The sequence below is a fragment of the Pongo pygmaeus genome, chromosome 8 (assembly GCF_028885625.2).
Source record: "Pongo pygmaeus isolate AG05252 chromosome 8, NHGRI_mPonPyg2-v2.0_pri, whole genome shotgun sequence".
Taxonomy (NCBI): domain Eukaryota; kingdom Metazoa; phylum Chordata; class Mammalia; order Primates; family Hominidae; genus Pongo; species Pongo pygmaeus.
In genome coordinates this window covers 18,759,464-18,771,305 of record NC_072381.2, presented here as the reverse complement: position 1 = coordinate 18,771,305, position 11,842 = coordinate 18,759,464, and the positions used below count along the sequence as shown (strand labels likewise).

General features: G+C 39.0%; 1 protein-coding gene across 11 annotated transcripts in view; it reads left to right on the top strand.

Annotated features, from left to right (window-relative positions):
• NSUN6 (NOP2/Sun RNA methyltransferase 6) overlaps positions 1 to 11,842 on the top strand; it is an 87,891-nt gene that overhangs the window by 328 nt on the left and 75,721 nt on the right. For 3 of the 11 annotated variants that reach the window (XM_063669617.1, XM_063669616.1, XM_063669614.1), the window contains exons 2-3: positions 3,712 to 3,862; positions 10,233 to 10,388. In XM_063669617.1, the coding sequence (XP_063525687.1) occupies positions 3,824 to 3,862; positions 10,233 to 10,388 (195 nt within the window). In that variant the 5' untranslated portion in view covers positions 3,712 to 3,823. The other 8 variants (XM_063669612.1, XM_063669608.1, XM_063669611.1 and 5 more) reach the window with 6 other exon arrangements.

The following is an 11,842-nucleotide window of genomic DNA, read 5'->3' as shown; positions in this document are numbered from 1 at the left end:
CATTTATTAATCTATTCATTCACGTATTCATTCATTGGCTTATGCATTTATGTACTCATTGATTGATCGATTGCAGACGAGGTCGGACTGTGTTGCCCAGGGGGTCTCAATTTCCTGGGCTCAAGTGATCTTCCTGCCTCGGCTTCCCAAAGTGGTGGGATTGCAGGCTCAGCCACCGCGCCCGGCCCCTGTCGTGATTCTTAGTTCTGAAAAGAATTGATTGGGAGACGAACCATGGAAGGCCTGGAGCCACAGAGTTCAGTTATGTGATTAATAATAACACATAATAATAACATATAGCACCCCTCTCCATTTTGCCAAGCATTAGGTATGTTCGTGGATCCCAGATCGAAGTCCACGCATAAGCCAATTCGCTGTGTAATTGTTTTCAATTCCACTTTCCATGGTTAGGTTCTAGCATTGAAAAGAAAAGCTTCACAGCCTGGAATGAAACGAAACTGAATGTCCTTGAAACCAGTTGACGGAGGAGCAAGCTTAAAAGACTATGACTTCAGTCAGATGATTGGATTTTAACCTTGGCAACGTGGCCTTTTAACATGCCAAACTCTTGAGTAAACCTGTACAAGGAGAATGTATGACTTACGTCCTCCCAGTGCTATGGTTTAAAGACCCTTTAAGACTTAGAGGCAGGATAATATGCTCCAACGTTACGACATTAAAGGCAAGTTTCAGCCTCCTATGTAGAGGAAAAAGAATGTACTGAGCGTATGCAAACTTAACTTTCATGACTATCAGTTGGACCATAAATGTGAATAATTTTGTGTTTGTGTAAGTAATGGCTTAAAAGGACATTTTTAGTCCTAGCTTCATTATCACAAAACAAACTTTAGATTCTGTAACAGCTTCTTCAATTGTTAGACATGGATATAAACCACATTCTGCTTTTTTTTTTTTTTCTGGCTTTCGGATTTCTATTAAACCATTTCTGAAAAGGACAAAGCATTTTTATATGAAGATGCAGACATTTGGCTGGGCGCTGGGGCTCACGCTTGTAATCCCAGCACTTTGGGAGGCTGAGGCGGGTGGATCACGAAGTCAAGAGATGGAGACCATCTTGGCCAACATGGTGAAACCCTGTCTGTACTAAAAATACAAAAATTAGCCGGGTGTGGTGGCGCGCGCCTGTAATCCCAGCTACTCAGGAGGCTGAGGCAGGAGAATTGCTTGAACCCGGGAGGCAGAGGTTGCAGGGAGCAGAGATCGCACCACGGCACTTCAGCCTGGCGACAGAGTGAAACTCTGTCTAAAAAAATAAAAATAAAAATAAAAATAAAGAAAATGCAGAGATTTGAAGAAAAAAAACTATAGATTTCTTCAACATTTTTATGATATTTTAGAGACAGTCAGTTTGAATTATACTTCTACTTTTAACTAAGTGGAATGAATGTATTTATTTGAACATGGCTCTTGATATTTTTATTGGTTTTGCTTCTATGAAATTTCAGAAAACTTTAGTGTTGAAGTTTTCAGTTCGTTAAAATTTACTTTTAACTTACTTTTAACACCTTTCTTACGAACAATTGGCCTGACAATGAGACTGTTCTAATATTTTAAAAATATTTTTTCATATTTAAAAGTTTTATTTGCTGATTTGGAAATCTAAAATTTTTACAAACTAGAGGGAAAGAAAAATAGCCACAATTATCAAAAGTAATATGATTGATTAACAGAATATAGTTGTGTATTATCTAAACAGAAATCATGCTGATGTACTTATTGATCTGTTAGAAAAAATACATTCAATTGCATTTTGTAGGAGAGGCGTGGTGGCTCATGCCTGTGATGCTAGCAGTTTGGGAGGCCAAGGCAGGTGGATTACTTGAGCCCAGGAATTTTAGATCAACCCAGACAACATGGGGAAATCCTGTCTCTACAAAAAAATACAAAAATTAGCTGGACATGGTGGTGCACATGTGTAGTCCCATTTAATGGGGTGGCTGAGGCAAGAGGCTCATTTGAGCCAAGGAGGTCAAGACTGCAGTGGGCTAAGGTCATGCGTCTGGACTCCAGCTTGGGTGACAGTGAGATCTTGTCTGAACCAAAAAAAAAAAAAAAAGGATTATAACTAATTTTCTTAAGTGTTCATTGGAAATAACTTCCTTTAATTAAATTGGAATCCCAGTAAAATCTCTATCCAGTTCAACAAAATATTTTAAAGGGTTCAAGGAAGAAAAATGTCAAACAACTCGGGAATTTAAAAAATAAAACTATAATATGTTTTTAAAAGGAACTATTACAAATTAACTTCAGATAATACTTGGAAGAGCTAGCTGTAGCTGTAATTGAATTCAATTTATTACTTATACAACTCTGATCAATTTGTCCATTACTTTTTTTAAACGGAGTCTCACTCTGTCACCTAGGCTGGAGTGCAGTGGTGTGATCTCAGCTCACTACAACCTCTGCCTCCCGGGTTCAAGCAATTCTTCTGCCTCAGTCTCTCGAGTAGCTGGATTACAGGCACGCACCACCATGCCCAGCTAATTTTTGTATTTTTAGTAGAAATGGGGTTTCACCATGTTGGTCAGGCTGGTCTTGAACTCCTGACCTCGTGATCCACCCGCCTTGGCCTCCCAAAGTGCTGGAAGCCACCATTTTTTAACTTTCCTCAACCTTTAAGGTAATGCCCGTTGTGATTTTAGTTTAGTTGATCAGTCTCCAGATTAGGTGTGACTGATAGATTTCCTGTCAGAAAATTCTCCCTGCCATATGGTCTGAAATCAATATGATCGCCTTCTGTAAATATCTATTGAGAGACCAAGAATTTTTTGATGCTGTAAGTAATATAGAAGAAACTCACGTCTCACTCCTGTCATTACGAAAAGTATGTTGATAAAATGTTGATAAATTTCTGACAAAGTTGCTTTATGTTTACAAAGAGAAGCCATAATATCCTGAGTTTCAAAATATCTACTAGATCAAACTAGCCAAAGGTCTATGACTTTGGTCATAATTCAATCAATGAGAGTTGACATCTCTTCTGTAGTTTAGGGCTCAATGTGACCAGCCTTCCTACATTTGATAAATGCTCCTTCCAACAGGTACTTCAAAGCTTCTATCATCAACACATGTAGTCCTTTAGGGGCTCTCAGTGGCAGTCATGGTGGCTTATAAATTACCCATCTATAGTAGGTTTTTGGCTTTTGAAGCTGACTCAATTTCTTGAAGTTTCTGGTCCTCTCTTCTCTGGAAACAGCTTTGCCCCTCTTTACTACAGTCCCATTCCTTCGGGTGGAGCCTCTTACATTTCCTAAACACCTGAAATCTTCACTCCTCCCTTAGATAGAAAAGTTAACTCTCTTGACATGTCAGAATTTGGGTCACTTTAGTTCTTTCCTCACAAATGACTTTTCACTATCCTATAGCCATTCCTTCAGTACATGTATGATAATACTATCTAACATTTACAGAGGACTTTGTTCTAGTACCATTTAAAGCAATCTACCTAATTTGTTTGGTTTATAGTAAAATTATGAAGCAGGAGCTATTATCTGTATTTCACAGATGAAGAAATTGAAGTGCAAAGAACTTTAATACTTTGCCTGAGGTTGCAAGAACTGGAATCTGCACCCTAGTAGCTTGACACCAGAGGTGTCAAAGATATAGATTGCCCAGGAACCCTGCTAAACTTCAGTCATATGTTAATACCATTTTCTTTGTAAGAATCTATGTTGTTTGTTCCTTACTTAGGTGTGAAGGATATGTGCAAGATAAAGCAGCCAGGGATTTAAGTCTGGCAACAGTTGGACTGCTGGATTTTCAGAGAAGCGTTCCCCAAAGCAAATTATGGTGCTAATTTCCAATGTTCCATAAGCATGGCAAGAAAAATGGGAAGTTCTCGGTAAGGTATATAGTATTATTTCTAGAAATAAATATGAACCAATCCAAGATTGATTTTTTGTTTGTTTAATCCTGGCAGTATTCTGAACTAAATCGTATTCATTCTTCCCTTTACTTTCCAGACTTTTTTATTTTATTTATTTATTTATTTTTTGAGACAGAGTCTCGCCCAGGCTGGAATGCAGTGCCACAATCTTGGTTCACTGCAACCTCTGCCTCCCTGGTTCAAGCGATTCTCCTGCCTCAGCCTCCCGAGTAGCTGGGACTACAGGCATGCGCCACCACGCCAGGCTAATTTTTGCATTTTTAGTAGAGATGGGGTTTTACATATTGATCAGGCTGGTCTTGAACTCCTGACCTCGTGATCCACTCGCCTCAGCTTCCCAAAGTGTTGAGATTACAGGCATGAGCCACTGCACCAGGCCACTTTCCAGATATAGGCCCTAATTTATTGTGTCTCAAATGCCAAATAAATTTGAGCTTAGACTGGAGCTGCTGTACTGATACAGGATTGGATTTATGGGTGAATGGGTGACTATAGGTGTCATGTTATTTTCATAGAACCATTCAGGTTTGAAATTAAGAAGGAAAGAAGTTCCCTTGAATAGAGATAGCCAGAGGCAGAATTAAGACCTTTCTTCCAAGATCAATCTGAAATAACATTTTGGCAAGTAGAAAGAGGCATGCCTGTCATAGAAGAAATAAAAAGGCAACTTGGAAGAACAGAAAAAGGGAGGACTAGATAGAAATTAGTTAACTGTCTAGCTGGGCATGGTGGCAGGCATCTGTAATACCGGCTACTCAGGAGGCTGAGGCAGGAGAATCGCTTGAACTCAGGAAGCGGAGGTTGCAGTGAGCCGAGATCATGCCATTGCACTCCAGCCTGGGCGACAGAGCGAGATTCGAGGGAAGTGATCACCTAAATCAGTGTTTTATCAACTTTTTAAAATTATCTTCCCCCTAAAGAGCCTTTCTAGACATTTTTTCCTGCTAATTCTCCCATACCCTTACCATGAAATTAAATGCTCAGGAATGATTGTTTTGGTAAGGTTAAGCTTTGGAGTTCCACAAACTAAAAAGAGTGAGATTATATCAAAAATTGTTTCAGTCCCCCCTGAGTTCCCCACACCCTGGGGAGCCATATCACCCATATTAAGAACTTGTAGCCTAAATAAATCTTATATGGGTGTATTCATAGAGTAGTTTTCCTTTGCTTACATAGCACATATCTACTATGCCAACCTCTTGTTTTGTAATATGCTTTTCTTGGATCCAGCCTTAGAACACCAAGAGATATCTTCATCAACATTAACTGTCATTACAATAACATCTAGTCAAGAATAGTCTAAATGGCCGGGTGTGGTGGCTCACGCTTGTAATCCCAGCACTTTGGGAGGCCAAAGTGGGTGGATCACTTTGAGCTGAGGAGTTCGAGACCAGCCTGAGCAACATGGTGAAACCCCATCTCTACTAAAAATACAAAAATTAGCCGGGCATGGTGGTGGGCACCTATGATCCCAGCTACTGGGGAGGCTGAGGCAGGAGAATCACTTGAACCTGGGAGGCAGAGGTTGCAGTGAGCTGAGATAGCACCACTGCACTCCAGCCTGAGCGACAGAATGAGACTCCATCTCAAACAGACAAAAAAGTCTAAATGTCCTCAATACCGTCCGTGTGTGGCACTAGTGACGTAATTTCTGGCAAATGCTTTATCAGCATTTTCTTTCCATAGTTTATGGAGATGTTCATCCATCTTTTCATTTAGTCATTCAGTAAGTATTTGAGTGCCTATTATGGGTTAGGCTTGGGTACATAGTGGTGTAATAAAGTCTGTATCCTTGTGGAGTTTAAAATCTAGTTCAACTTGTTCCTCCTTCTCCTTTATCACTAAAATACAGATTCCAGCCATCAGTGCTGCTATGGTCACCATGAAATTGAGGCTACAGAAATTCCTTTGGAAATGTCTGATTTAGACATTTATCACTTTCAGATGTTTTAGCCATGAAAGAATCTCATGGATTTATTGAAGAAATATGCTATGGTCAAGGACAAGGTATTGGCTCTAGAAGCCGAATTACTAGTCTTTATCCTGGCTTTTTATTTGTGAGACCATGGAGAGTTGTTTCAACCCTAGCAACCTTGATTTACTCTTTAAAACAGAGAAAATGGGCTGGGTGTGGTGGCTCACGCCTGTAATCCCAGCACTTTGGGAGGCTAGACAGTCAGATCACTTGAAGTCAGGAGTTTGAGACCAGCCTGGCCAGCATGGTGAAACCCCGTATCTACTAAAAATACAAAAATTAGCTGGGCCTGGTGGCACATGCCTGTAATATTAGCTACTTGGGAGGCCCAGGCAGGAGAATCTCTTGAACCAGGAGGTGGAGGTTGCAGTGAGTCGAGATCCCACCATTCCACTCCAGCCTGGGCGACAGAGACTCAAAAAAAAAAAGAGCAGAAAAAATGATAAACAACTTGCAGGTTGTTGTATGGTATAATGGTCATACATTATTTTCTACTTTTTCTGGTAAAGAGTTGGTGTGTCATGGAAAGTACCTGTTCTATGTGTGTGTGTCTGTGTGTATAATTTGGTGTGAAAATTAAAGAGAAAAAAACAATAAAAAACCCTTTCCTATAGTTATGTGTAAATTACCATGGTGTGCTGCAAAAAACATGTCAAGGTGATAGAATTATTTTGACTTTCCTGTACAATTATAAAATGACTCAGTGAGTTTGGTTAGATATCCTCGTTCTTTGACTCTATATCCTCGTCTGCTTATGACCAAAAAAAAGAAAAAAAAATGGCAAGGGTCTTCCAAACTCTAAAGAATATGTCAACTATGATACAAGTAGCAGTTAGCCTTATAACTAACTGTAAACACTATCTGTGGGTTTTAAGTTTTACCTGAGCATTGGATATTAACAGACCATTAACCCAACTTTCAAAAATATGAACCCTATGAACTTCACAACTGAAACCAGATCTATATGCCTGAGAGAAGTAAAATCATGTCATGAAATCAAACGGTGGCTGATGCGCCCAAATTCTGGCCTCATCCTCTAACTGGAGGACAACTGGCAGGACAGCAACTGGGCTCTGCCTTTTTTCAGTCCAGCAACATCTTCCACTCAACCCACGCCATTTGGCAGTTTCCCCATTGCCCCTGGCACCTAGCCCTCCGGTACCGGGAACTAAATATCTTCGACCATCCCGCCAGCGGGCTCTGCCTACTTAACCTGAGGCAGGTAAAAGCGCCTCACGCAGGGTTAGGAACCTCCGGGGGCGAGGCGTGGCGTAGCGTAAGGTAGTGTTGGGGAAATTTGCGGCTGTGGATTGGGGGACCGGAAAGGGAGGGGTGGGCCGCAGGCGCCGGACGTGACGTAAGCAGGAAAGGACTTTCCGCCGAGAAATAGGGGGCGCGTGTTTGGAAACTGATAGAAAAGATAAAGGGACCGAGCTGCTGTCAGCCTGGCTTACTGATCTGCGTCCATTTCACCACGGAATCAGTTACTAAGCACTTTTTTCTTTTTTTGGTTCTTTGCAACGTGAGTGGCATTGGCTCAGTGATTTCCATGAGCATCTCTACGAGAAAACGTTGCCTCGATGAGGTGTGGTGGAAGCCCGGCAGCCCCTTCTAATTGGCTAGGCTTGAGAAAGCGTGTACCTTTGCATTTCTGAAATTAACTCAGCGTGATCGGCAAGATTTTCCTGAGCATCTGGTGTCAAGACACTCGTCACTGTTAATTCGGAAAGGAAAAAAAACACCGTTTTCCAGCATTTCTCTTGGTGGAGAACTAAACAACAGGAAAAATGTCTGTTTTCCCTAAGATATCTTTGAGACCCGAGGTTGAAAACTATCTTAAGGAAGGCTTTATGAATAAGGAGGTAGGTCAGGTAAAGATCTTAGATGATATTTTGCAAAAACTCAAATATTCGCACACTTGAGAGAAATAGAAATAAGTATAAAGGGAAATCTTGACAGCCATCGTTTCTTACTACTTGTCTATCAAGTGTAAAAATACCAATATGTTTCTACAGGTATTAAAGCTTACTGAGATACGAAGTGAATAAGGTATATGTTTTAACATTTAGGAGTGGAAAAGAAGGGAAAAAAGGCATGTGCCTGTCAGGCATGGCACAAAGGGTTACAAGGATGAACAAGAAAAGGTCCCTGTCTTCAAGAACTCGAGTCGAATTTTAAAAGAGCGCTGGCTCTGGCACTCAGGTGAAAAGGATTCTGTAATTTGTTGAGTGCCTCTTAAATGCCAGCAGTTGTGCTAGGAGATTTGCATCTTTAATCTTCACAATCTTTTTTTTCTTAGAGGTTTGTTCCTCTTTTAATAGAGGAGAAAACTGACTACTCAAGGAATTGTGTAACTGATCCAAGTTGACACAGCTATCAAGTAACTATTGAAATCTGCAGGGAGAGTTCAGGTGTAATGAACAAAGGTACAGCTTTTGAATCTCAGGCACTTGATTTGCATTCTAGTGCTTTGTAAATTACGTGGCTTAACCTAGATTTTTCTCTTCTGTGAAAAATTGAGAATAGTTAAAAATATCTTACAAGGTTGTTTTAGGATATTAAACGTAAGTGAATACAACTAGCATTGTTTTGGCATGTAAGTCCTCAAAAAATGTTAATTTTATGTGCTGAAGTCCTCAGTAAATGTTGATTATCTTTGATTGCAAAGCCTGTTGGCTGTTCCACTTTACCATGCTGCCTCTAAGCAACTTTGTTTTTTCCAAATCTTTAATTTTTTAGCCAAATTAATAATATTTTACCACGTTGTTTTAGGATATTAAACGTAAATGAAAACAACTTGCATTGTCTTGGCATGTAAGTCTTCAAAAAATGTTAATTTTGTTTGCTATTGGCATTCTCTGCCACAGAAGTCCTCAGTAAATGTTGATTGTCTTTTATTGCAAAGCCTGTCCTTTCTTCCACTTTACCATGTTGCCTCTAAGCAACTTTGTTTTTTTTGAAATCTTTTGTTTTTTTAGTCAGATTAACACCACTTAAATGTTACTCATTTTTGAATATGTTATTGAAGCTATGCCTTTTAGATTTGATTTCTACGTTTCATTTCCAAAGATTATGTTAAGGGACTAGACTGTATGGAAAGAGAAAATATATTCTGTTGATTTCAAGGGACTTAAAATATAAGGCACATATTAGGAGAAGTAGGGGCATTCCACAATTTTTTCCAGCAGATTTTAAAGTGGAGAACATTGTTTTTGTAAAGATTCAACCGTCTTTCTTTGACACTGCCTCTGCCTCAGAGCCTCATCAATGGTATGGTTTTACAAAATGAAAAGCTATGCCTTTGTGAAAAGTATTGAAGGGAAAGGAATATTAAGTTTTATGCCTTTTTTTTTTTTTTTTTTTTTTTTTGAGACAGGGTCTCGCTCTGTTGCCCAAGTTGGAGTGCAGTGACGTGATCACAGCTCACTGCTGCTTCGACCTCTGGGGCTCAAGCGATCCTCTCACCTCAGCCTCCCGAGTAGCTGGGACCTGAGACAGGGGCCACCACTCTGGCTAATAATATTTGTATTGTTTGTAGAGATGGGGTTTCACCCTGTTGCCCAGGCTGAATGTTCAGTTTTGATAAGACTAAACCTTGAGAAAGTATGAATACTTTTAAGGCTGGTGCATGAGTAGGCTAACAAGTGGTTTGTGAAGATTCTGTAAAGCAGGGTTTAGTCAAATAGGAAAAAAAATACGTTTCTTGAAACGCTTCGATTAATTACAAGGGAATATTGTTGTTTGAGTCTTTATACCGTCATATCTCACAGGTGTCTTTGCTACTCATCTTTTTTGGACAATATATATTTGTTACATTTAATAACACCATATTAAAAAGCTGATGTCCTAGGGGAATCTTTGACAGTGACTATATCAATATTACTTATTCTTTAAATATTGGTGTTTTAAAAGGATACCACCGAGTTTGCTCTTGGATATGATGTTAGCTAATTAGCTAACATCCAGCTAACTTGAATATAATGTTAACTCTACAGAGATGCTGTAATGGTAATGCATTATAAATAGACTGAATTGCTGAATTTATGTGAATACATGTAGCAGATACTAATATTTGGAAAATGTTCGTAATGCTTTGAAGTTTAGGCAATGTTTTTCTAAGCCCTTTATTTCAGGCATTTTCTTAGGTGTTTATTACCATGTTTAAGCCCAAGAACCCCGTGAGGTATTACTATTTCCTTAGTTGCTATTAACGTATAAACAATACAGCAAAATAGAATGGAGCTGAACAATTGCTAAGTGGTGTTTCATTAGATGGAATTAATATATAAGCATGTTCTGCCGACTGTTTTTAATTCTCAGGAAATTTAAACATTAACTTCTTCTTTTTAGATTGTGACTGCTTTAGGTAAACAAGAAGCAGAAAGGAAGTTTGAAACTTTGTTAAAGCACCTGTCACATCCTCCGTCATTCACAACTGTCAGAGTGAATACACATTTAGCCTCAGTACAACATGTGAAAAATCTGTTACTTGATGAACTTCAGAAGGTTTGTGGAAATTTTCTGTCGTTTGTACATAATTACATTTTTGCAATCTACCATGTTCTCCATTAAAATCCTATGAATGATGTAATACACTTCCAATTTTACAGATAAGGAGATTGAGGACCATGAATGGTAAATTCTTCAAAATTATCCTAGGTGGTAATGCTAGAACTTGAACCTAGTACTTCTGATTCTAAATTTATTCATTTTTGGTGACTAAATAGCTCATTAAACCCCTCTGGGCCACATTAAACTGGGCCTTAGTAGCTTCATCATTAAAATACATGTGAAGAAGTCCAGTCTAACCTTAAAAACCTGTGGCTTTGTGATAAGCAGCATATAATGACCAGGAGGACAGATGGTATAGCTGAGATAAGCCCAGGGGTAAGGAGGTACATACTAAGTACCTGTGAGATTATATTGTTAATTGACATAAAAAAATAGATGTTGGGCTAGGCGTGGTGGCTCATGCCTGTAATCCCAGCACTTTGGGAGGCTGAAGCGGGTGGATCACATGAGGCCAGGACTTTGGGACCAGCCTGGCCAGCATGGTGAAACCCTGGCTCTACTAAAAAAAAAAAGTCGGGCATGATGGCACATGCCTGTGATCTCAGCTACTTGGGAGGCTGAGGCACGAGTAATCCCTTGAACCCAGGAGGTGGAGGTTGCAGTGAGCCGAAATTGCATGACTGCACTCCATCCTGGGTGATGGAATGAGACTCTGTCTCAAAAAAAAAAAAAAAAAAAAAAGGTGTTGAGCACCTTATGTTTTATAAAACCAGGAAATTAAGATAATGAATCTGAATCTATTTTCAATGTAAAACAACATGAGACTTTTTTTTATCCAACCAATAAAATAGTTTTGGCAAAATATTCCTCTTACAGATAAAACAATATTATAAAATGGCATTTATGACTTCTAAGCAGAAAGTATTTGAGTTATCTTGTTTTTATTTTTTTGAGTTATCTTGTATATACTTTTTTGCTTTTGAAAGCTTTGCCTTATGTGTTTCATACTCTGTACACTGAAATTTACCTCAAAAGCAATGTAGGATGTAGAAAAATAGATGCTGAGAGGTACCACATAAATTGTATACTGTAGTTATTCAGTGACTTGTAACATGTAACGTGGGTGTCAGCAGACTCATTTCTGCCTTATTTGTGTCTGAATTAAAAGCGAGAGGCAACCATGATTAAAGGGTTTCCATTTGTAAATCCCAAGCTGTGTTTAGTTATTTAGAAAACTTCAGAAAATTATCATTGAGTCCCTTATCCCCTTTTAAAAAATCTCTCTATTACATTTATGGACTCTTTGTCATACTCTCTTTAAGAACAATTCTATAAGTACCAAGTTGTGAATAGACGACCATGTTATTAGAAGAACCAGCTATGGCATCTCAGTGTATGAGACCAAACCTTAGTATAATAATTAAATAAGATTTAAAAAAAAATAATCT